This window comes from Aotus nancymaae, unplaced genomic scaffold (genome assembly GCF_030222135.1).
Source record: "Aotus nancymaae isolate 86718 unplaced genomic scaffold, 86718_ANA_hifiasm-v0.15.2.pri h1tg000049l, whole genome shotgun sequence".
In the NCBI taxonomy this organism is placed as follows: Eukaryota; Metazoa; Chordata; class Mammalia; order Primates; family Aotidae; genus Aotus; species Aotus nancymaae.
The window spans coordinates 20,421,288-20,446,190 of NW_026988463.1; the positions used below are offsets into that span (position 1 = coordinate 20,421,288).

The window sequence follows — 24,903 nt, forward strand, 5'->3', positions numbered from 1 at the left end:
GTACAAGGCATCATATGGAGAGGGGGCTGAGCTGCTCACTTGCTAGCTCAGGTCTCTCTCCCTCTACTTATAAGGGAAGCCATTAGTCCCCCTCCCAAAATAACCCATTAATCCATTAATCCGTTAATACATGAATCCATGAATAGATTAATCCATTCATGAGGGCTCCACCCTCGTGATCCAATCACCTCTTAAAGGGCGCACCATACAATACTGCCACATTGGGGATTGAATTTCCAACACGTGAAATTTACGGGACACATTCAAACCATAGTACATACTAAACTGATAATAATGGTTAGTTACCTCTGCGGAGGGGCCTAGGATTCGAGTTAAGGGTCACAGATCATTTGTACCTCATCTGCAAAGTTTAAATATTTTGCAATAATTCGCGTGTTGTGTAAGTAAAAATTTAAACACATAATTTTTCAGAGATAACTGCCCAGACCAGCTCCCGGGTTTGGCCGTAGATCCTCTCTCTGGTGCATGTTTCTGATCGAATCAATTTCTTCTCCCGGAGACACCAAATCAGGGTCGTGCGGATTATTTGTGAGTTAACCGGGGTCTCCAGTTAACCATCCAACTCAGAATATAATAGAGTTACCAAAAATGCTTTTTGCTGTAATACCTATTTGGAACAGACCTGGGTCTAAATATTGGAGCAAGTACTTATTTTCGAATACATGACTTTTGAAAATAATTCTATAGGAATCAGATAGAACACGTTAAACCAAACAAAAAACCTCAGCGAAAATGCCTTTCAATTTGGAGAGTAAATTCTAGAAAACGCATTAAGTAACTCTCTGAAAGAAATAACTCGCACCTAGGTAGCGTGGCCGAGCGGTCTAAGGCGCTGGATTAAGGCTCCAGTCTCTTCGGGGGCGTGGGTTCGAATCCCACCGCTGCCAAGGGTATGCTTTTGTCCCTGCTGCACACACCGCCGTCTCCGTTTTGCGAGCGCCATCAGCGCCCCCTGCTGCCGGGCGGGGCTCATGGCCTGCATGAATGGCGCGGCGGAGGGGCGGAGCTGCGTGCCCCGGGGCGGGGCATTGTGGGTAAGAGGAAGCGCTGGGGCCGGCCTGCTCCCCCCACGTGTCCGCCGGAGTTTCTCCACCAGCAACATGGCCGCCGCCTGAGAGGAGAGCCGGGCCGCCGCCGCCTCTGCAGCCCGCGGGTACCTGGGCTGTTGCCGCCGTCCGCGCGGCCCCCGCGGAGAGGTGAGTCCCGACTTGGCAGCGCGCTAGCTGGGGCTTGAGCCCGACAGTACTCACTATGTGGGCCTGAGCTAGATTACCGAGTAGGCCAAGGAGGCCCGCGCCGCGCTGTGCGGAGGGACTGGGGCCTCTTGGGACGCGGGCAGGGAGGACGGGCAGCTGGCTCTAGGTCGACCAGGCCGACCCCGGACTCCGGGGCCCTGAGCTTGGGTGTTGGGGAGGCCGCGGCCGATGCTGCCGGCGGTGACTCAGGGTCCAGCCGATCTGCCCCACCCGGGCCGGGGCGGCCTCCTGTAGAAGGAACACCTGTCTGTGGCGTCGGGTGTGGTGGCTGCTCGCGGCAGGAACTTCGTGGTGGGCGTGAGAAGGGGGCCTGACCACCTGTGAGGGAGCAGAAACCCACTGGACAGCGTGGCTCGGGGTCGGCGGCCAGCCCGGATGGGCAGGGACGGCACCTGCGCCTGCCGGAGCGCCCCTCTTTGCAGCTGAACCGGATTAGCCTCTGCCCGGCGAGGCCCGTGATTCCTCATTCATTTATTCAGGCAACCATTCAGTGTTTACTGAGCCAACTCTGTGCTCAGGATACGGCCCTGACCGTTCGGTCCGAGGAGGTGTCAACAAACAAACAAGGTCATTCCTTTGGGTTACCTTTAGAATTCCTTGAGCTTGGGGACGGAAAGAAGAGATCGTGTCGATCGCCACAGTTTACTCATCTGTGAAATGGGGATAATAGAAATTCCTACCTCATAGGGTTGTGGTGACGGCTCAGTAGAAACCGGGTGACGCTCCTGCTTGCAGCGCTTGACTTGTTGCTTAGTGTCATTACCCTTTTACATTGGAAGAAAACATTGTCAAGTAATAACAAACCTTCCCATAGGTTACGTATATCACCGCCCTTACTCCTCCCTCCCCTAGCCGTCTGGAGGTCGGTATTTAGTTTCCCTACTTTAGGGATGAAAATAGGGAGGGATACCAAGCGTAGACAACTCAGGTGGGCCACAGATGTGAAGCAGCAGTGGTGGGATTTGAACCTGCACAGTTTTGGTCCGAAGTCCAGGCTCTTACCCACTTAACCATACTGCCTTTTATCGAAGAGCTGTGCAGTGTAGTGGTTAAGAATAAGAATAAGGATCTTTGACATCAGCGAGACCCAAGTTACTGTCCTGATTCCACCTTGGACAACTTTCTCATCTCCGAACCTGTCTCCTCATTTCTAAATTGAAGATGATAAATCTCTATTGATAGTGCCAGTGAGAAGATTAAATATAAAGTATTCTTTGTACTATATTGAGTGTCAGCTTTGTGCCAGGCACTGTTCTAGGTTTTGAGAGAACAGCGGTGTATATATATATTTTTAAGTAATGATCTCCATGACAGCTTTGATGAAATAAAGTATAATTATCTCTGCATTTCGTAGTTGAGGAAACTGAAGCTCTGAGAAGCCTTCATGGAGCTTACTTTCTATTGCAGAAGACAGACAACACCTGAGCAAATAGACCAGGTAGTTCCAGATTAAGATAAAAACCACTAAGGAAAGCAAACAGAGAGATGTGGTGTAGTGCCTAGGAGGAGGTTGGAGAAGGCTTTTAAAATAGAGGAGTCAGGGAACCTATCCTCAGCTGCAGGAGGTGATGATATTTATTTATTTATTCTTTTTTTTTTTTTAAGAGAGAGAGAAAAAAAAAATCCTAGAGGAGAAAGACTGACATGGAACAAAGGAAGAGAGAGAGAGGAGAGGAAGGAGGGAGGGAGAGAGAGAGGAGAGGAAGGAGGGAGGGAGAGAGAGAGGAGGGAGAGAGGAGAGGAGGGAGGAGAGAGAGGAGAGAGGAGGGAGGGAGGAGAGACAGGAGGGAGGGAGAGAGAGGAGAGGAGGGAGGGAGAGAGAGAGGGGAGAGGAGGGAGGGAGGAGAGAGGAGTGAGGGAGGAGAGAGAGAAGGGAGGGAGAGAGAGAGGAGAGAGGAGGGAGGGAGAGAGAGAGGAGGGAGGGAGGGAGGGAGGGAGGGGAAGAGACAGAAGTAGTCGATGATATTTAATAAAAATGAGCAACCTTGGAAAGCCCTGTGGGGAATAGATGATGTGCAAAGGACCTTGGGGTGGACTGGGGCTTGGCTTCTTGGAAGCCCAGCAACTGGCTACCAGGCCAAGAAGATGATGGGGGAAGACCGAGACAAGATCATGCAGGGCCTTAGAGTGGCTTATGGAAAGGAGTTTGGGTTTTATTTATGCGACAGTGATGGTTGACAGGTTTTAAGCAGGGAAATAATATGAGATATATATAATTTTTTTTTTTTTTTTGAGACAGAGTCTCTCTCTGTCTCTAAGTGCCAGGCTAGAGTGCAGTGGCATGATACCGGCTCACTGCAACCTCCGCCTCCCAGGTTCAAGCAATTCTCCTGCCTCAGCCTCCCAAGTAGCTGGGATTACAGCTGTGAGCCACCACACCTGGCTAATTTTTGTATTTTTAGTAGAGACAGGGTTTCACCTTACTGGTCAGGCTGGTCTTGAACTCCCGACCTCAGGAGATCTGCCTGCCTCGGACTTCCAAAGTGCTGGGATTACAGTCATGAGCCACTGTACCTGGCTCTTTTTTTTTTTTCCAATAGAGATAGGGTCTTGTGATCTTAGCTTACTGCAGCCTCAAACTCCTGGGTTCAAGCAAGCCTGCTGCCTCAGCCTCCCAAGTAGTTGGGACTATAGGCCATGCTGGGCTATTTGTGTGTGTGTAATAGAGATCAGGGTCTCACTGTGTTGCTCAGGCTGGTCTTGAACTGCTGGTCTCAAGCAGTCCTTCCACCTAAGCCTTCTAGTGTTGGGATTGCCAGTATGAGCCACCACACCAGCCTGATTAACTTCTTTACGAGGACTCTGGCTGTTGCTGGGAGACGGAGGTAGGAATAAGGAGCCGTAGGGAGCCTCGGATGAGTGCTTTTCACATTGCAGGTTGAGCTTTATTAGTGGGAAATAAAATCAATTTAGGGGAATTGAAGCTAGCATTTTTTTGTTTTGAATAAAGTAGAAAACATCACTGCCTGACATATAGTAGGGACAGTTATGGTTATGTGAAAACTTGTTTCAGTTATGCAGTTGTATGTATGTTCTGGGTCATTTATATGAGATGAATTTTTCTCTTTTTTTTTCTTTTTTTTTTTTTTTTTCGAGATGGAGTCTTGCTCTGTCACCCATGCTGGAGTGCAGTGGCAGGATCTCAGCTTACTGCAACCTTCGCCTCCCAGGTTCAAGCTATTCTCCTGCCTCATCTTCCTGAGTAGCTGGGATTACCACCATGCCCAGCTGATTTTTTATTTTTAGTAGAGATGGGGTTTCACCATGTTGGTCAGGCTGGTCTTGAACTCCTGACCTCGAGATCCGCCCACCTCAGCCTCCCAAAGTTCTGAGATTACAGGCTTGAGCCACTGTGCCTGGCTAAGATGAATTTCTTACTGTGGTGGGTCTTAGGCTGAAAACTTTGAAAGCCACTGAGTTGGATCACCTCAGCCTGGAGGATGAAGGGAGGTGACACTCTTTTCATCAACTCAGATGTACTATCCAGAGGGAGGAGCTCCAGCTTTCTAGCAGACAGGGCACCTCATCCTTCCTGATCCCTGGCAGGGCAGAGGCCAATAGGGCATAACAGTTGCTGAGAAAGAACTGTTGGGTCTTGGGAACCTCCCAGGCTACACCCTCTTAGTGCTTATGATCGTCCCCTTGCTCACCTGGCACTCTGGCCTCTTGGTTGTCCACTGCCCAGCTGCAGAGAAGGCAGGAGCTTGACATGTCTGGCACCTGCCAGCCGATGCAGATGGGTAGGGCCTCGGGCTCTCCCTCCATACTGCCCTCTGTCTGCACAGCAGCAGGCACCGGAAACCGACAAGATGCAACTTCTGATTTTCATTCCATCCTCCATCTCTGGGACTGTTTGGAGAGCCTATTTCTCCTAAGTTTCTTTTTCTACCTCCTCCGGATCTTCCTCTGCCCGAAATCCTTCTGTAGCTTCCTGTTAAATAGCATTCCCATGGTTCATTTATTTAGACAACAAACATGTATTGAGTGCCTACTGTGTACTAGGCACTTGGGGTACCGCAAGGGACAAAATAGACCAAAATCTCTGCCTTCACATAGCTTACAGCTTACTGGCAATAGGGGTGGGCACAGATGCAGAGCTGTAAACTGTCACACGGTGATAGACATCTGCTATGGAGAAAACCAGAGCAGAGAAGGGAGTTGAGGGGTGGGGGAGGCAGTTTGCAATTTGAATTGGAGAGGGAAGGTCTTAGCCATAAGGTGACATTTGAGCAAAAACCTGAAAGAGGTGAAGGAGGGGCCATGAGGTTATTATGGGATAGAGCAGCTATAAAGTCCTAGAGGTAGGTTTGGAGAGGAGAGTAGGAGACTCGTGGGAGATGAGGTCTGTCAGGTCAAGGGGCAGGAGATTGTTTAGGGCTTACAGGGATGATAAAGACTTTGGCTTTAGGCCAGGCACAGTGGCTCACACCTGTAATCCCAGCACTTTGGGAGGCCAAGGCCAGTGAATCATTTGAGGCCAGGAGTTCAAGACCAGCCTGGCCAATATGGCAGAGCTCCGTCTCTACTAAAAATACAAAAATTAGCTGGGCGGGGTGGTGCAGGCCTATAATCCCAGTTACTTTGGAGGCTGAGGCATGAGAATCACTTGAACCTAGGAGGTGGAGATTGCGGTGAGTCAAAATCAGGCCACTGCACTCCAGCCTGGGCGACAGAGCATGACATGTCTTAAATAAATAAATACATACATATTAGTTCAAGTGTTAAGTAGATCAGACAGAAATCATGCTGGTCTCGGCTGGGCATGGTGGCTCACACCTGTAATCCCAGCACTTGGGGAACCCAAGGTGGGTGGATTACCTGAGGTCAGGAATTCAAGACTAGCTTTACTAACATGGCAAAATCTCATCTCTACTAAAAATACAAAAATTACCCAGGTGAGGTAGTGCACATTGGTAATCCTAGCTACTTGGGAGGCTGAGGCAGGAGAATCGCTTGAACTCCGGAGGCATAGTTTGCAGTGAGCTGTAGTGCCACTGTACTCCAGTATGGGCGACAGCAGGCGACAGCAACACTCCATCTCAAAAAAAAAAAAAAAAAAAAAAAAAAATCTCAACCGAGAGCAGAGGTTTGGGAACTGCTGAGGCCTGTGGGTGCCAGAGTACCATCCTACCTATAACTACCCCTCTTCTCTTTGGGTATGTGAAGGAGCAGACCAGCTGAAATACTCAAGCTGCCCCCTGGAGACCTGCAGCCTTCCCTCTTGCAGGCACTTTCTGTCACCTGGAATTCCTCCTCCCCTCTGCTGTCTTGCTTATCCAAAGCCCTGTCTCCTTCCAGGCGCACCCCATGTGCCTCCTTCCCAGCAGGAAGGCCCTGCCCGCCTCTGAACTCCCCTATCTGTACCTGTCACCTGAGGTCAGACAGCCTGGATTTGAAGTCCAGTTCATCGTCCTGCTTGCTGTGTGACTTTGGGTAAAAATGTGCAGAGTGTATCTGAGTTCCAGTCCATTGTATCTGAGTTCCAGTCCATTCATTATACAACAGTGACAATCACCACACCTCACAGGGTCATTGTGTTGAATACAGGAGAGAAGAGTGTGTGAATAGGTCATTTTTAGACCAAAAACACAGAAGTGTCATCTCAGATTCAAATTAAAGTCAGCTTGAAAATCAGATATCAGAGACAGCTTTGGACTGTCTGTCTTCCTGTTTGACATCTGGCTCCTCTTTAAAGCTTCCCCAGGGCCCTCAGTTCTCCAGTGTTTTAATCATGGCTGGGACCAGCCAGCCTCCATCCTTCTGTCTGGCAGTGAATTCTCTCTGTGAGTAGAGAAAAAACCCTTAAAGCCAGTCATTTGCAGCTGGACGCGGTGGCTCACGCCTGTAATCCCAGCTCTTTGGGAGGCCAAGCTGGCAGATCACGAGGTCAGGAGATTGAGACCATCCTGGCCAACATGGTGAAACCCATCTCTACTAAAAATACAAAAATTGGCCGGGCGTGGTGGCTCACGCCTGTAATCCAAGCACTTTGGAGGCCAAGGCGGGCGGATCACCTGAGGTTGGAAATTTAAGACCAACCTGACCAACATGGTGAGACCCTGTCTTAAAAATAAATAAATAAAAATACAAAAATCAGTTGGGTGTGGTGGAGCATGTCTGTAATCCCAGCTACTCGGGAGGCTGAGGCAGGAGAATTGCTCAAACCCGAGAGGTGGACGCTGCAGTGAGCTGAGATAGTGCCACTGCACTGCAGCCTGGTAACAGAGCAAGACTTGGTCTCAAAACAAAATAAAACAGTCATTTGCTTTTCCCCACAAGTGCACCCCACACGTATTGGCTCGGTCTGCCCGCTTGTACCTGCTGCTTGGATTTTTCTTTTTTTCTTTATTTCTTCTGGCTGATAGAGTATAGGGTTGGCCGTCCACTGGTGACTTCACGGTAGATGTAGAAAGGTCGATTGGTTTGTTGTGCGCCCTCCCTCCCAGTGCAGAATAGGCACGGGGAAATGTTGGTTGAACGACTGACTGATGGTCCCAGTCTCTCGCCCTCCTTTGCAGATCAAGCTCAAGGACTGCACGGCTGGCTCTCCCCTAGTATGGCCAATGAAGAGGATGACCCAGTCATACAGGAGGTAACCGCTGCCCTCTGTCCCCTGCTGCCGGTGCTGCAGGCAGTGGAACTGGGTCCCTTCCATGCGTCCTCAGGCGGCTGGGACCTATTGGTGTTCTGGGATCCCTAACCCTTCAAGTTCCCTCTGCTGTCCCCTAGACCCCTGCATGGCTGACCTCTGCCTGCCTTCAGGTCTCTGATCCAGCATCACCTCATCAGAGAGGCCTTCCCTGACTGCCCTTCCACACAGGGCTCCCCTCCTGCACCTCTCTCTGCCCTTACCTTGGCTGTAACTCACACTTGGCCTAGCCCCTGTCACCGCCAAGATAATAGTTCATAGCTTTTCTTCCTGTCCTCTGCTGGGCCGCACAGTCAAGTGCAGTGCCTGGCACTCAGGTACCTGGTGACTGTTTGGTGAATGAGTGGATGGGCTCAGCAGTCCTTCCTTCCCAGGCTTACGCAGATTCAGTCATTCAGCAGCTGTTCACTGGACTGTGTGCTGGGGGCTGCGACACATCAGTGAGCAGGGCAGGGTCCCCTTCCCCAAGAAGCTAATGGGCCATGGGCAAGACTGACGAGGAAGGAGTCTCCAGCCGCCCAGGTTGCAGGTGGTGGGAGGCAGATTCCCGCACCCCCCTCCTTTTTTTTTGTTTGAGAGACAGTCTTGCTCTGCTGCCCAGTCTGGAGTTCAGTGGTGCCATCCCAGCTCACTGTAATCTCCACCTCCTGGATTCAAGAGATTCTTCTGCCTCCAACTCCCTAGTAGCTGGGATCACAGATGCCTGCCACCACGCCTGACTAATTTTTTTTTTTTTTTTTTTTTTTTGAGATGGAGTCTCACTCTGTAGCCTAGGCTGGAGTGCAGTGGCACGATCTTGGCTCACTGCAACCTCTGCCTCCCAGGTTCAAGTGCCTCAGCCTCTTGAGTAGCTGGGATTACAGGGGCCTGCCACCATGCCTGGCTAATTTTGGTATTTTTAGTAGAGACAGGGTTTCATCTTATTGGCCAGGCTGGTTTCGAACCCCTGACCTCAAGTGATCCACCCACTTTGGCCTCCCAAAGTGCTGGGATTACAGGTGTGAGCTCCCATGCCCGGCCCAGGTTTCCCTTCTTAGAGAAAGTTGTCTATAGCCAAACTTATCTTTTAGAATCCTTTTAACCCAGGACTTACACCTTTGGAAGGCAAAAGGCAAAAGGCAAAAGGTAACTGGATCTGCCTTCAGCCTCATATGCGGTGGCTGACTTCCAGTGGGAAGGGCAGGGGCAAGGAGAAGTTCCCTAGAGCCTGGTCAAGGGACCCTAGGAGAAGGTCCAAGGGCAGATGAATAGAGATGGTTCTTCCTTTCTTGGGGATGTTGCTAAGTTTTTAGATTTGAGTTATTTAAATGCATTTAAGCTGCATCTACACTGCAGTAGCAGGAGTTGCAATGAGGGGTTGGTGATGGGATAGAGGAGTCCAAGCGACCCTGAGGACACAGGCAGCACCCTCTGCAGCCAGGGGGTCTGGAATGCTTCCTGGCCAAGTCGTGCCTTGGCCAAGTCCTTGGAGGAGTGAGCAGTCAAGGCTCAGGGGGGGCACGTGTGAAGGGCTCTGTAGGTGCAGGGAAAAGCACGTGCAAAGGCCCAGGGGCAGGAAACAATGTGGTTTATAGGGGAGGAACTAGGAAGTGGGAAAGTAAACTGCTGCATGGCCGGGTGGGGGTGGTTAGTGCTGGGAAGAAAGGAAGTGGAGCCATCAGTCACGAAGGGCTTTGCAGACCCCCTGAGATGGGGTGACAGGCCGGTCCAGGATGGGCAGGTGGAGGGCCCAGCCAGGAGGCATAGGCATAGGTGAGCCCTCGCCTGCCTGCCTCTCAGAAGAGCATTTGACCAGGCTCTAGGACGGTTCCCAATCAATACAGCCCCGGGAAAGATGTGTACTTGCTGGGGGATTGTGAACTTGGGTGGGGTGTGCCAGGTGAACTCTTGTCCTGGTTCCCCTGGGAGCTTTGGGGAAGGATTCCTGCATATATCCAGTGTGCAGACTTGGATCCTCCTGTTTTTAGTATGAGCTGGGCTATTTCCTCCTTCCCCACACTGCCTCCCTGAGCCACTACCCCTAACTGAAGCTGGAGGCGCAGGCATAGCCTGGGAGTTCTGCACTGTGTTCAGTCTCCCGGTTAAGTCTTCTTCCCTTGTTCCCAGATCGACGTGTACTTGGCCAAGAGTCTGGCAGAAAAGCTGTATCTGTTTCAGGTAATTATGGGACTTGAAGGTAAAAAGGGGAAAAGCAGGTGTGGACGGGTGGTGTGGACTTAGGAACATGGACAGGAAACGATGGGAAACCTCAGTTAGGGTTCTTGGTGTGAAGAGTGTCATGGGGTCATTCTCTTTGCTTTTGTGGGTGGGTCTCATTTCAAAGATGGGAAAACTGAAGGAACACAGGGGAGGAAGAAGCGGGCAGCAGTTAAGGCTGGGGCTCTGGGGTCAGACCGGATTGAGAGCCAACTCCGTCATACCTTAGCTGTGAGCCCTTAAGCAAGTTTCTTAATCGTTCTGTGCCTCAGTTTCCTCATTGGCAAAGTGGTGATGGTAATAATGCCTGCCTCCTAGGGTCCCCGGGAGGACGGGCTGAGTCCACAGTGAAGTGTTTAGGATGCCTCCTGGCAGAGAGTTAGTGTCAATGACGATCACTGTTGTTGTCATGGAGGCTCCAAGGGCCAGCTCCGTGGCAGCATCTGTGAGCCCTCAGTCCTGCCAGCTGCCAGCTGTGAGGGCCCCGGGTTGCCACCTCTTGCTGCTGGGCCAGCAGCTTGTCATAGTGGCTAACATGTATTGAGCATTGAAACGTATGCAAACTGTTTAAAGCATTTACCTAAGTTACCTCTTTAATCCCACAATAACCCTATGGTGGTGATTATTATATTTCATAATATATTGACATAGAATTTACACACCATACAATTTCCCTCTTTAAGTGTATAATACAATGGATTTTAGTCTATTCATGGAGCTGTGCAACCAGTGCCACAGTCTATTTTGGGACGGTTTTGTCCCCCTTTAAAGGAAGCCCGTGCCTATTAGCAGTCAGTCCCCATGTGCCCCCCATTCCCACCTCCAACCCCAGGCAACTATTCCCCTTATTTTCTGTCTATGGATTTACCTGTTCTGGACTTTTCACATAGCTGGATCATGCAGTATGTGGCTTCCTGTGATTGGCTGCTCTCACTTTGCATGATGTTTTCAGGGTTCATCCACATGGTAGCTGTAGACTGCATCGATATTTGATCTTTAATTGATGAATAATGTTCCATTGTGTGAGTAGACCACAGTTTGCTTATCCATTCGTCAGTTGATGGGTATTTGGGTTATTTCTACTTTTTGGCTATTATAAATAATGCTACTGTGGACATTCGCATAGAAGTTTTTGTGCGAACATGAGTTCTCGTTTCTCTCAGGGATATGCCTGGGAGCGGAATTTCTAGGTCTGCGTTTCGCTTTTTGGGGTACTGCTGGGCTGCTCTGCCCCGTGTTACTTTCCCACAGTTAGGGTCAGTGTTTGTATCCCAAGATGAACATGAGAATGCGAGGCACAGGGAGGCCCTCACTGGCACAGAGGCCTGGGGCGTGCCACGGCAGCAATGCTGCAAGCCTGCGCTGGGAGGGCCTGGCCTCCACTCCCTGGGGCTCACCCTTATGGGCTGTGGGAATGGGGCCTGTCCTGTGTGCCTGCTGACCCTGCTTCCTTGACTGGCTGCACAGTGATGGTAGAGGTGCCAGTGACCCCCATGTATCCAGAGTGCCAAGCCCTGTGCTAGCATCAGCTCTGTTTGCCTCCTTCGTGCTTGCAGCGGCCCTGGGAGGTGAGGATGCTTAGCCTCAGGGAGGCGAGGTGCCTGCCCTAGTCCACAGTTAGCAAGGGGTACGGTGAGGACTGGAAGCCTGGCCTGCGATTCCAGAACCTGCACCCTTCAGCATTCCCACCCCAGGTCAGGTGATCTCAGAACTGCCCCCAGCCCCAGCCTGGGAAGCAGGGAGGAGTCACGGCTTTGCTGTGTGAGTGAGTTTCTAGGAAATGACCGTCTCCTTGTGCTAGAATATAGCTGATCTGAAAGGACCTATTTTCTACACTGCCATGCCTCCACCAGGCCCATTCCACAGGCTGTCGTGAGACTAGGCAGAGCATTTTTTGTTCATCCCTCTCTCCCCAGATGGCCTGTCCATGGGTAGTTAGGCCCTGGACTCCCATCCTCACCTCCCGTGGCTGTGCTCTGTAGGTTCCTGGAGGAGCAGCCTGTCGGTTTGGGTTCCTGTGCATAGGCACGCCCCTCGGAAGTCAAAGACATCCTGCAGTGGCCCTTTGAAAGGAGCTGATGAGAATAGGGCTGCAGGTGGAGACTGGCAGGGGGGCTTCGTGGTAGGGCTGGGCAGCTGACACCCTTGTGGTAGGGTAGGGCTGGTCTCTGCTTGGGTGGGCTTGGAGGTTGCTGTTGATTCTTGGTGGGGGCCCAGCTCTGGGCAAGCCTGGGCAGAGTGGACTTACACCTCCCTTCCCCTCCCCAGTATCCTGTGCGTCCAGCCTCAATGACCTACGATGACATTCCACACCTCTCAGCCAAGATCAAGCCTAAGCAGCAGAAGGTGGGGCTGCCCCCTGAGGGCAGTGGGGGGCGAGAAGAAGGGGCGATGAGGGTGGGAGCTGGTGGAGGCGAGAAGCTCAGAGAAGGGGCTATTGGAGAATTAGGAGAACCAGCAGCTCCCAGGGCCTTGAACGCTGAAGAAGGAAAGCGTCCATAAAGACAAGGATGGGCAACTCCAGAGAGGCCAGGGAGGCATGAGGCTGATGAATTAGAGAATGCAGCCACATGTGAGCTTAGGTTCCCAGGATAAGACAGGGGCAGGCGGGTGAACATGGAGGAGGTCTGATAGGAAGAGAATCTAGCGCCTGTCCATGGAGGGTCTGCAGCTCTAGCCCCTGCAGCCACATGGAAGTGCTGTCCCAGTATTGCCGTTTCTGCTGGCTTTTCAAAAGAAGTGGGAAGTAAGGATTTTATGAGAAAGCTCTTAAGTGTTGGCACCTAATTTAGATCTTTGGGAGTGAAGTGGAAGACAAGATTACAGGACTCTACTTCTTCTCCCCTGCAAAAAAAAAAAATAAATTCTTTTTTTTTGGAATTTGGATTTGTGGCCCTTGGTGTGGACTGAAGTCTAGGGGCCCTTGCGGACATGTGTCAGTCCTGCTTCTGGGCAGGGACCTGGTTAGGAGGTGGCCATGGCGGGGTTGGGGTGTCCCTTGGGGAGCCGTGCCTTGGGGTCCTCATAGCTGGTGGGGGTGCTTGGTGCCTCCAGGTAGAGCTTGAGATGGCCATCGACACCCTGAACCCCAACTATTGCCGCAGCAAAGGGGAGCAGATCGCGCTGAACGTGGACGGGGCCTGCGCAGATGAGACCAGCACATACTCCTCGTGAGTTCCCGGCCCCCAGCCCGCCTGGCTCCCCCGTGTTCACACAGGAGCCTCCCGAAGACCTTAAAGACATTGACTGCCTCTGCCCCATCGCTGGGCTCCCCACCAGTGTCCCAGCCTTTGGAGGGCTGGGGCTGTCTCAGACCCTCCCCTCCTGGGCTAGCTGGTCCCAGAGCTCCCACCCACTCCTCATCTCTTGGTCTACAAACAAGGCCATGGGTCTTCTCAGCCCTAGGCTTTCCTCCTGAGACCAGCGTAGGCTGCCCTGGGGCCTTGGTCCCTGGCTATGGCGCTTCAGGAGGTGTCTGGTGGGTGGAGTGGGCTGTGGCCACAGGCCCTGGCTCAGAGCTGCCTGCCGCTGTGACATTGCTTCTCCCTGTGCTCCAGGAAGCTGATGGACAAGCAGACCTTCTGCTCTTCCCAAACCACCAGTAACACATCCCGTTACGCCGCTGCACTCTACAGGCAAGGTACCCGGGGCTGGGCGTCCCTCGCGGTGGGGAAGGGGGAGGACACAGTGTGGGGGGCTGGGCAGGGAGAGAACCTCCCTAGCCTGGTGTCCATCTCCCACCTGCCCCGAAAGCTAGATACCTGTGGGGGCTGGGCAGGTGTGGAAATAACAGGAAGACACATTGTCAGGGGACTGGAAGTGGCCACTTTTGAGGACTGCTGACTGGATACTGCCTGACCAGATAGGGTGGGGCTCCAAGTTCATTCATCCTCCTGGGACACAGATACATACAAGTAGCATAACATAAGTTTGGGGACAGAATTTTGTCTTTAAACACAAAACTTATGATAGAGCAATTCCATTTCCATTCCTAGGCAGCATCTATCCAAGACAAATGAAAACATGTCCACACAAAAACCATACACAGGTATTCACGGTAGCATTCTTTTTTTTTTTTTTTTTTTTTAAGATGGAGTCTTGCTCTGTTGCCCAGGCTGGAGTGCAATGGCACGATCTAGGCTCGCTGCAACCTCCACCTCCCCATTCAAGCGATTCTCCTGTCTCCGGCTCCCGAGCAGCTGGGACTACAGATGTGCACCACCATGCCCACCTGATTCTTTTTTGTATTTTTAGTAGAGACAGAGTTTCAGCACATTGGCCAGGCTGGTGTCAAACTCCTGACCTCGTGATCCACCTGCCTCAGCCTCCCAAAGTGCTGGGATTACAGGCGTGAGCCACCGCACCTGGCCCTCCACAGTAGCATTCTTTGTGATTGAAACACCCTAAATGCCTATCCGCTCGGTTCATGGAGAAACAGAATGTAGTCCCTTAACGGAATTATTTGACCACGGAAAGGAATAAAGCATTGATGCTTCCATGCAGCTGAGCCTTGACAATGTTACGCTAAGTGAAAGAAGCCACGTGCTTCGCTCACAGCCATGCGCTCTGTGATTGTGTCTCAGGCAGCGACCAACCTCATATACACCGGTGGTCCTGTAAGATAATAATGGAGCTGAAAGATTTGCTCACCTAGTGATGTCTTAGCGATCCTCACCCTGCATAGGCCTAAGCTAACTCATGTGTTTGTGTCGTAGGTTTCGTTTGTTTGCTTGTTTTGTTTTGAGACAGAGTCTTGCTCTGTCACCCAGGTTGGAGTGCAGTGGTGCAATCTCAGCTCACTGCAACCTGTCTCCCAGGTTCAAGCAGTTCTCCTGCCTCTGCCTCCCAAGTAGCTAGGATTACAGGCACACAACACCACATTGGCTGATTTTTTTTTTTCTTTTAAATTTTTTAAAAACTTCTTACATTTTTTTTTTCTTTTTAAGATGGGGTTTCACCATGATGGCCAGGCTGGTCTTGAATTCCTGACCTCAAGTGATCCACCCACCTCAGCCTCCCAAAGTGCTAGGATTACAAGCATGAGCCACCGCGCCCGGCATGATTTTTGTATTTTTAGTAGAGACGGGGTTTTGCCATGTTGGCCAGGCTGGCCTCAAACTCCTGACCTCAGGTGATCTGCCCGCCTTGGCCTCCCAAAGCGCTAGGATTTCAGGCATAAGCCACCATACTTGGCCTGTGTCTTAGTTTTTAGTAGAAAGTTTAAAAAGTTTTTTAAAAAAAGAAGAAAAAAGGAAAAAAAAAAAGCATATAGCTGGGCGTGGTGCCTCATACCTGTAATCCCATTACTTTGGGAGGCTGAGGCAGGCCGATTGCTTAAGCCCAGGAGTTTCAGACAAGCCTGGGCAACATAGTGAAATCCCTTTTCTACAAAAATACAAAACTCAGCTGGGCGTGGTGGCACAGCTGTGTGATTACGTCTCAGTCACCTCTTAGTCCCAACTACTCAGGAGACTGAAGTGGGAGGATTGCTTGAGCCTGGGAAGCAGAGGTTGCAGTAAGCCAAGATTGTGCCACTGCACTGCAGCCTGGGTAACAGAGCAAGACTCTGTCTTGAAAAAAGCATATGTAATAAAGATATATTTTCCATGAATTTATTTATTTTTTTTAGAGGGAGTCTCACTCTGTCACCCAGGCTGGAGTGTGACAGCTCGATCTTGGCTCACTGAAACCTCTGCCTCTTGGGTTCAAGCAATTCCGTTGTCCCAGACTCCGGAGTAGCTGGGACTACAGGCGCATACCACCATGCCCAGCTAATTTTTGTATTTTTAGTAGAGACAGGGTTTTGCCGTGTTAGCCAGGCTGGTCTTGAACTCCTGACCTCAGGTGATCCACCTTGACCTCCCAAAGTTCTGGGATTATAGGTGTGAGCCACCTCGCCCAGCCTGTTTTTCATAAATTTAGTGTGGCCTACGTGTGCAGTGTTTATAAAGTCTGCAGTAGTGTATAGTAATGTCGCAGGCCTTCATATTCACCTCTCACTCTCACCCAGAGCAGCTGTTTTTAATCTTTCATACTATACTTTTACTGTACCATTTTTATGTTGAGGGTTTTTAGGGTTTTTGTTTTTGTTTTTTTAGAAACTGGGTCTCACTCTGTCACCCGGGCTGGAGTACCGTGGTGATCATAGCTCACTGCAGCCTGAATCTCCTGGGCTCAAGCAATCCCCCTGCCTCAGTCTCCTGAGTAGCTGGGACTATAGGCCATGCCACCACGCCTGGCTAATTAAAAAAAAAAAATTGTTGAGATGGGGTCTTGGTATGCTGCCTAGGCTGGTCTCAAACTCCTGGGCTCAAGCCATCCTCCTGCCTCCACCTCCCAAAGTGCTGGGATTACAGGCATGAGCCACGGCACCCAGCCTAAATATACTTCGATACACAAATGCTTACCATTGTGTTACAACTGCCCACGGTTTTCAGGGGAGGCACATGCTGTACAGTGTGTAGCCTGGGAGCAACAGGCCATACCATGGAGCTGAGACATGTCATAGGCTCTGCTGTCTGTGATGTTTGCACAGTGATGAAATTGCCAGACAATGCTTCTCAGAACCTATCCAATTAAGTGATGTGTGGCTGTATATGAAATGTCCAGAATAGGCAAATCCACAGAGGGAGAAGGTAGATTAGTGGCTACCAGGGACTAGTGGGGAGTGGAGGAGGGATTGCCTGGTTCTTTTTGGGATGATGACAATGTTCTAAAATTGACTGTACTGGCTACACAGCTTTGTGAATACGTTAAAATACATTGAATTGTGGCCTGGAGTGGTGGGTCACGCCTGTAATCCCAGCACTTTGGGAGGCTGAAGTGGGTGAATCACCTGAGGTCAGGTGTTCGAGAACAGTCTGGCTAACATGGTAAAACCTTATCTCTACTAAAAATACAAAAAATTAGCTGGGCTTGGTGGCACACACCTATAATCTCAGTTATACAGGAGGCCGAGGCAGGAGAATCACTTGAACTCAGGAGGCCGAGGTTACAGTGAGCCAAGACTGTACCACTGCACTCCAGCCTGGGCAATAGAGTGAGACTCCATCTCAAAAAAAAAAAAAAATACATTGAATTGTATGCTTTAAATGAGTGGATTGTATGGTACATGAGTCACATCTCAAAGCTGGTAAAAAGTACAAGGTGCTTAAGTATTTAGAGTCTTAAACGCAATAAACAAAATTAATCTGAGCACTTAGGAAACAAAACAGGATAGGATCAAAAGTAGTGCCATGTAACTATCATTTTCTATTTTGAACCCAGTCTCAAGTGTGTAATTCTTGAAAGCCACATCCCTCGCAGCTCGGACCCTAAGGAAAAGTCATAGTCTTGATCAGAAGCCACGTGGACACTCCTCCACCCGGCTTCAGCAGGGCCTCTCCTCCAGCCACAGTGGCACTAGTGGACTTCCCAGTGGAACGGGTGGGATTTTGACAGCAAGAGGTGGAGGATAGTAAGGAGAGGAAATCCAGGTGTGTGGGGTGGGACAGTAAGGGTGCTCTGGCTGAGGCCTGGAGGGTAAAGAGCAGGGCGTATGTGATGAGGATTAGCTGCCTAGTGTGGCAGAGCAAGCAGCTGGGGAGAGAGGCGTGGAACCAGGCTGGGAGGTGCAACTGAAGGTGGCGGCTTCAAGCAGAAGAGTCCAGGTTCGTGTCCTAGTCTGGGCTGTGTGCTTGCTGTGTCCAGTAGGGCCAGGTGGAGTTGGGGTGGCCTCCGGCCTGGTGGTCCCAAGGCTCTAGGATTGGAGGCTGGAGTGGGAATGGGAGGCAGTTTGACGGCAGGCCTAGGCCTTCAGGGGACTTGGTGACTCCCTTGAGCCAAACTGGGTGGGTTTCTAGAGTCAGGTCCAAGCCCTTCTTCCTCCGCCAGGTGAGCTCCACCTGACACCTTTACATGGCATCCTGCAGCTGCGGCCCAGCTTCTCCTACCTGGATAAGGCGGACGCCAAGCACCGGGAGAGGGAGGCAGCCAACGAGGGTGAGCCTGGGATCCCTAGCCCTGCTGCCTGCCTGCCTTAATCTTGGTGGGACGGCTTGGTCCTGGGAAGAGGGATGGGATGGATGACAGGAGGCTTAGCAGCATCCCGGCCTCTATCTACTTAGATGCCAGAAGCATCCACCCCACAGTCGTCACAAACAAAAACGTCTCCACACATTGCCCAGTGTCTCTGGGGGACAGGGCAAAAGTGTCCCCACTTGAGAACCTCTGGCTTAGGCGGCTCCCTCTTCGAGGAGAATTCCCAGCACCCGGTCCTGAGGCCTCCCTGGTTTGAGAGAAGGGAGGTGGAGGCTCCCCAGGACTGCATGCAGTGGCTTGTCTCTCTTGCAGCAGGGGACTCTTCACAAGACGAGGCGGAAGATGATGTTAAGCAGATCACGGTGAGCCCTGGCCCCCGGGGGAGGAGGGTGCTGCCTGGGTGGCAGCAGGACCAGTTTAGTAACTCAGCAGCCCCGAGACCAAGGGGTAGCGGGTCCTCGCAGGAAGCAGGTGGATCAAACAGGGTCTGTGCTTTTGAGCCTTCTTGCTGGGTGCCTGAATGGAACATCCTGAATTTCCCAGCTGCACAGAAGGCAGAGCCCTGGCCGGATGCAGGAGATGGGTCCCTGAGGCTCAGCTAGAATCACCTGGGAGCAGGAAGCTGGGGCCAGGAGCCCCGAGGACCCGCAGGCCAGCTCTGCCATGAAACCTGTATCTTAACTGAGCCAAAGTCAATTAACTGTGATTCTATCCTCTTTATGGGGCACAGATGAATAGTTTTTGTTTTAATAGTTATTCCTGAATTTTAAGGATTTTTCAAAGAACCTTAATCTTCCATTTATGGTTTGTAAAGTTTTCCCTATTTAAGTATATTTAGATTAAAATGAGTAGTACTAAAAAAAAAGTGCTGCACATGGAATGATCGTACACAAGTATCGCTAAAGAGTGGTGAGTGTTCGGATGTCCTTGAGGACTGGGGAACGCTGGCGTAACTGACACGGAGGTGGCTCAGAGAGCTCACCCTCTTCTCTACTTAGTAGCTTCGTAGGACCTTAGAAACTCCCTTCTGCTCTGGGGGACGCTCAGCCCTTGTTAGAAAAGGCGTCCTTGGGCCTGTGCGCTGTAAGGACTCTGCCAGCTCTGGTGCCTGGGACTTTGTAATCCCCTCAAACCCGTGGGCTGGGCAGGCACGAGCAGGTATAAGCCGCTCCCCAGTGTGTGCAGACAGCTCCGGGAGGGATGCAGTTGGAACGGAATTTAAACAACCTGTGCCAGGAAAGGAAGGGGGCGGGAAAAACGTCGATACAGAGTTCTCTGGTCTCCTGGCAGAGGCCGAGATGGCAGCCCAGGAAGGGTCACAGGCCTGGGAGTATGAGTTCTTCCCCTTACCACCCCAGGTGCGGTTCTCCCGGCCTGAGTCAGAGCAGGCCCGCCAGCGCCGCGTGCAGTCCTATGAGTTCCTGCAGAAGAAGCATGCGGAGGAGGCCTGGGTCCACCTGCATTACTATGGCCTGAAGGTGAGCGAGGGTGAGCGGGCCTCATGGAGCCCTGGGGGAAACACCCCGTGCCCAAAGGGTCAGGATGTGGCCTCCATGTCTCACCTTGAACTTAAGTCACATTCATGAATCCTAGTCTTGTGGGCAGTTTCCACTTCACTCCAGCCGAGCCATTTAGCGTGGGCCCCAGGGGAGCAAGAGAAAAAGATTCGAGTCCGCGGTTACCTGGGTGGGATTTGTCCCCGGGTGTGGGCATCTTGCTGGGCTGGCAGCGGGACTGGTGTCTGGTTACATATTTTTCCTGTGCCCAGGTCCTGAACGTATGCCAGACGTGTTCTCTGGTGCTGCCCTAGAGAGTTGGACGTCTGTTGTCTGCCCCAAAGCTCCTGGCACACCTGCCCAGGAGGATTTTTTACTACATTCGATTTTCATCTGGTGCACTGACTTTATTTACTTTTTTGTTTTGTTTTGTTTTGAGACAGTCTCATTCTGACACCCTGGCTGGAGTTTAGTGGCTCAATCTCAGCTCACTGCATTCTCTGTATCCTGGGTTCAAGCAGTTCTCCTGCCTCAACCTCCCAGGTAGCTAGGACTACAGGCACCTGCCGCTACACCAGCTAATTTTTTTTTTTCTTTTTTTTTTTTTTTTTGTATTTTTAGTAGAGACGGGGTTTCACCATGTTGGCCAGTCTGGTCTTGAACTCCTGACTTCAAGTGATCTGCCTGCCTCAGGCTCCCAGAATGCTGGGCTTACAGGGATGAGTCATGGTCACTTGGCCCTGGTGCATTGACTTTAGAACCTAACCCTTGAAACTATGTATTAAGTGAGGGAAGCTTCCAAAGACACCATGGGCCAGGCTCCCAATGTTTTCTGGGGTGGGGAGCCTCTGGAACCTTCCTGAAAGAGATTTGTGTTGACAGACCCTTAGACTCAGGATCAAACCTCAGAACATTACAGTTTCCTGCTGTGTAACCTTGGGCATGTTACCTAACCTCTCTGAGCCTCAGTTTTCTTATTTATAAAATGAGAGTAGTAATCATAGTACCTACCTTGCCGAGTTATTTTGAGAATGGGATGAGTTAGTATATTTACACGCAATGGAACAGAGTCCAGCACATCCTAGGTGCTCAGTGAATGTTAGCCATCATTTTGTCATTGCTGGTGATGTAGCCGTGTTACAGACAGGGCACCGAGGCTTGGGGGCTGGGGCTGGGCATGTCATAAGGCCAGGAAGATGGGTGGCTGAGGCCACATTAGAGGCCTTGGGTGCCGTGCTTAGGAAGTTGGACGTGGTTGTGTGGCTGCCCATGGAGTGGAAGGCAGGGGAGACCTTGGGGAGAGGGCCCAGACCAGGGCCGTCGGCTGAGGCTCTTCTCACATCCCCCTCTCCTCCAACAGGACAGCCGCTCTGAGCACGAGCGCCAGTACCTGCTATGCCCAGGCTCAAGTGGGGTGGAGAACACAGAGCTTGTCAAGTCACCCAGGTGGGATGGGCTGGGCCAGCATGTAAGCTGGATGCCGGCCCAGGGGCCTCAGGGTGGGGGGGTTCCCTTCGGTGTGGATCCTCCTCTAGCAGCAGGGTGGAGCCCATTGTCCCCTGGAGAAGGCCAAGAGGGTGGGCCTGGAAAGAGATGGTCCCCTTTTCTGCAGGGGCTTGGGGCTTCTGGGGGAGGGCAGTGGTGGGCTGTCTGAGGAGGGTCCAGCCTGGATTGGCCCTGAGCCTCTGCCCCTGCCCTGTCACTGCAGTGAGTACCTGTTGATGCTGATGCCGCCCAGCCAGGAGGAGGAGAAGTGAGTAGAGGCAGCGGGATGTCCTCTCCCTTTTTGAATTAGCTGCCTCTGACCCGCCCCCTCTGCTTTCCCCAGAGACAAGCCTGTGGCCCCCAGCAACGTCCTGTCCATGGCTCAGCTGCGCACGCTGCCCCTGGCTGATCAGATCAAGATCCTGATGAAGAACGGTGGGTGCCTACCCTCTGTCCTCCTGGGGCCCCTGTCCCAGTGGCTCCCGAGGAATGGACTCTGTGGGACAGTGAGGACCAAGGGACAAGGCCAGAGGCCCCTGCTGGCCACAGGCTGCCTGGCTTTGCAGCTGCATCCTTGTCTAAAAAGATAATGCAGGACGGCAGTGCAGCCGGCTCCCACAGGCGGGCTCGGGGTCCGGGTAAATGCAGGACGGCAGTGCAGCTGGCTCCCGCAGGCAGGCTCGGGGCCCCGTGAATGCGGGACGGCCGTGCAGCCGGCTCCCGCAGGCGGGCTCAGGGTTCCCATGCCATCCTCGCCACTTGCCTGCCATGCACTCGGGCAGGTCACTAACCTTTCTGAGGCTTTTTCTGTGAAAAGAAACTAATGATCGTTCCTGGGGTCAATGTGAGGACTCAGAGAGAAGAGGCTTATAAAGGGCTTAGTACAGAGCCCTGAATGTCAGCGTGGACTAGGGGCTTTTTTTTTTTTTTTAAGAGACATAAGGTTTTGCTGTGTAATTCCTTGGGGTAAGTGATCCTCCTGCTCAGCCTCCTGAATGGCTGCGACTGTAAGCAGGCACCCCTGCGCTGGCTAAACAAGGGTCATTTTCATGACTGTCTTCACTGGTACTGCTTCTGGGTACCCTCACCAGACCCAGCACTAGAGGGACTGATCTCCTTTTCTCAAAGGACTCTGAGGGCCAGAATCCAGAATCTTTAGGGTGCCTGTGGCTGGTGAACAGCAGACCTGAGCCTTGAGCTCATCATGGAGCCCGAGAACCTGGGCTCCTCCTTTGAGATACCACCATGAACTCTTGGGAGTCGAAGGAGAGAGAGGGGAGCTCCCTGATACGCCCGGGACTGCAGGTTGCCTTCTTGCAGAGGACTTTGGACTTTTTTTTTTTTTTTTTTTGAGACAGTCTTGCTCAGGCTAGGGTGCAGTGGCACAGTCTCTGCTCATTGCAACCTCCACCTTCCGGGTTCAAGCAGTTCTCATGCCTCAGCCTCCCGAGTAGCTGGAACTACAGGTGCACCACCATGCCCTGCTAATTTTTGTACTTTTAGTAGAGATGGGGTTTTGCCTTGTTGGCCAGGCTAGTCTCAAACTGCTGGCCTCAAGTGATCCGCCTGCCTCGGCCTCCCAAAGTGCTGTGATGACAGGTGTGAGCCACTGCACCCTTCTAAATTTTGGACTTTCCCCGGGCCCTGTCCATGGCTCACTTGGCGGGAGTTGAGGTCAGCAGAGCACAATGATTGTGGGCACCAACTGGAACCAGGTGGCCTGGGTTCACTTCCTAACTCTGCCATTTCCTAGCCAAGAGATCATGGGTGAGTTTTGGAGCCTTTCTAGGTCTAAGTAGTAATAGACCCTTCCTCCTCTGTCGAACCGCTCAGTCTTGCTTAAGGGGCACTTCCTCATAGAATGCTCAGAAGGATTCCATGAGGTGCCCAGTGCCCGCGAGGCCTGCAGTGAGCAGCCTGTGTCAGCTGTGGGCTGTGATGGGTGTCATTACTGTTAGTTACCACATTCTAGGGTTATTACGTGAGCTTGAAGCTATACAAACTCTTGGTGGAGGGGAAGGAAGGGCCAGCCCGTCTTCTTTGTCTGATGTCTCCTGCTTCCTCCTCAGTGAAGGTCATGCCTTTCGCCAACTTGATGAGCCTCCTGGGCCCCTCCATCGATTCCGTGGCTGTTCTGCGGGGCATCCAGAAGGTGGCGATGTTGGTCCAAGGGAACTGGGTGGTGAAGAGGTGAGTTGCGGTTTTTTGTTTGTTTGTTTTTTGTTTTTTCTTAAGGCAGAGTTTTGCTCCTGTTGCCCAGGCTGGAGTGCAATGGCGCGATCTTGGCTCACTGCAACCTCTGCCTCCGAGGTTCAAGCGATTCTCCTGCCTCAGCCTCCTGAGTAGTTGGGATTACAGGTGCACACCACCACGCCCAGCTAGTTTTTGTATTTTTAGTAGAGACAGGATTTCACCATGTTGGCCAGGCTGGTCTCAAATCCTGACCTCAAGTAATCCATCCACCGCAACCTCCCAAAGTGCTGGGATTACAGGCGTGAGCCACTGCGCCTGGCCTATGCTGTATTCTCTTAATGGGAGCATTTGGTCCTTTTAAATTTAATGCAGTTACTGGTGCTTTGGGTTTAAATCTACAGTGCTATTTGTCCTGCCTACATTGCATTTAAACATTTTTTAAATTGACACATAATGTACATATTTATGGGGGCAGTGTGAAATCTCAGTATGTGTATACGATGTCATGATCATATTAGGGCAATTAACATATCACCTCAAACATTTCTCATTTCTTTGTGTTGAGCACATTCAAACTTCACTTTTCGAGCTATTTGAAAATATACAATAGAGTGTTCTTAATTATAATCACCCGATAGTACCCTTTGTCCTGCCTACATTGGATTTTTATATCATTCTTATCTGCTGGATTCATTTCTAGTTTTTTTTTTTTCCTGCTAACTTGGAAGGCTCATATATTGATTACCCTCCAGTTTTTAGTTTGCATTCATGCCTTAACACATTTTAATGTTAATTGCTGCTTTTCACCCCGTTCCAAACTATTCAGAGATCTTAGAGTATTTCATGTCTATCCTCCTTTCTACTTATATGCTGCTGGATTGGTGTGTGTGTGTGTGTGTGTGTGTGTGTGTGTTTAATTTGCCAGTCTTCTCTATCGTTCCAATTTTAGTATATGTGCTGCCGAAGAGAGCACGATTGGTGTGTTTTCTTTATTTTTTATTTTTTTATTTCTTTTGAGACAGGGTCTCACTCTGTCGCCCAGGCTAGAGTACCAATGGTGCCATCTCGGCTCACTGCAACCTCCGCCTTCCGGGCTCAAGCAGTTCTCCTGCCTCAGCCTTCCAAGTAGCTGGGGTTATAGGTGCCCACCACCGCGCCCGGCTAATTTTTATATTTTTAGTAGAGGTAGGGGTTTTGCTGTGTGGACTAGGCTGGTCTCCAACTTCTGACCTCAGGTGATGCACCTGCCTTGGCCTTCCGAAGTGCTGGGATTACAGGCATGAGCCACACCGCGCCTGTCCAGATATATTTTAATTCTCTATATTTTCAACCCCATAAGACATTACTGTATTCAGTCAGTCAATAAGCTTTACTCACATGTTTATAATTTAGTTATCATTCCTTTCTGCATCTCTGAGTTTCTATCTGTGATCATTTCCTTCTGTCTACAGAATGCTATAGTATTTCTTTGAATGTGGGTCTGTTGATGATGCATTTCCTTGGTTTGTGTGTATTTGGAAATGTCTATTTCACCTTTGTTCTATAATTCTAGATTGGAGGTGATTTTCCTTTCCACGCATTGATACAG

General features: G+C 51.2%; 1 protein-coding gene and 1 non-coding gene across 4 annotated transcripts in view; both read left to right on the top strand.

Annotated features, from left to right (window-relative positions):
• The first annotated feature begins 826 nt into the window (after positions 1 to 826).
• On the top strand, positions 827 to 908 carry TRNAL-AAG (transfer RNA leucine (anticodon AAG)). The gene has a single exon. It is a non-coding gene; the product is annotated as a tRNA-Leu (tRNA).
• Positions 909 to 1,162: 254 nt separating this feature from the next.
• Positions 1,163 to 24,903, top strand: part of POLR3E (RNA polymerase III subunit E) — a 34,379-nt gene continuing 10,638 nt past the window's right edge. The window contains exons 1-13 of one of the 3 annotated variants that reach the window (XM_012464710.2): positions 1,163 to 1,217; positions 7,796 to 7,869; positions 10,033 to 10,083; positions 12,391 to 12,468; positions 13,177 to 13,292; positions 13,680 to 13,762; positions 17,995 to 18,102; positions 18,454 to 18,503; positions 19,500 to 19,619; positions 20,998 to 21,083; positions 21,346 to 21,390; positions 21,466 to 21,557; positions 23,192 to 23,312. In XM_012464710.2, the coding sequence (XP_012320133.1) occupies positions 7,834 to 7,869; positions 10,033 to 10,083; positions 12,391 to 12,468; positions 13,177 to 13,292; positions 13,680 to 13,762; positions 17,995 to 18,102; positions 18,454 to 18,503; positions 19,500 to 19,619; positions 20,998 to 21,083; positions 21,346 to 21,390; positions 21,466 to 21,557; positions 23,192 to 23,312 (986 nt within the window). In that variant the 5' untranslated portion in view covers positions 1,163 to 1,217; positions 7,796 to 7,833. Of the gene's footprint in view, positions 1,218 to 7,372; positions 7,870 to 10,032; positions 10,084 to 12,390; positions 12,469 to 13,176; positions 13,293 to 13,679; positions 13,763 to 17,994; positions 18,103 to 18,453; positions 18,504 to 19,499; positions 19,620 to 20,997; positions 21,084 to 21,345; positions 21,391 to 21,465; positions 21,558 to 23,191; positions 23,313 to 24,903 lie in introns of those variants that run through there. The other 2 variants (XM_012464707.3, XM_012464709.3) reach the window with 2 other exon arrangements.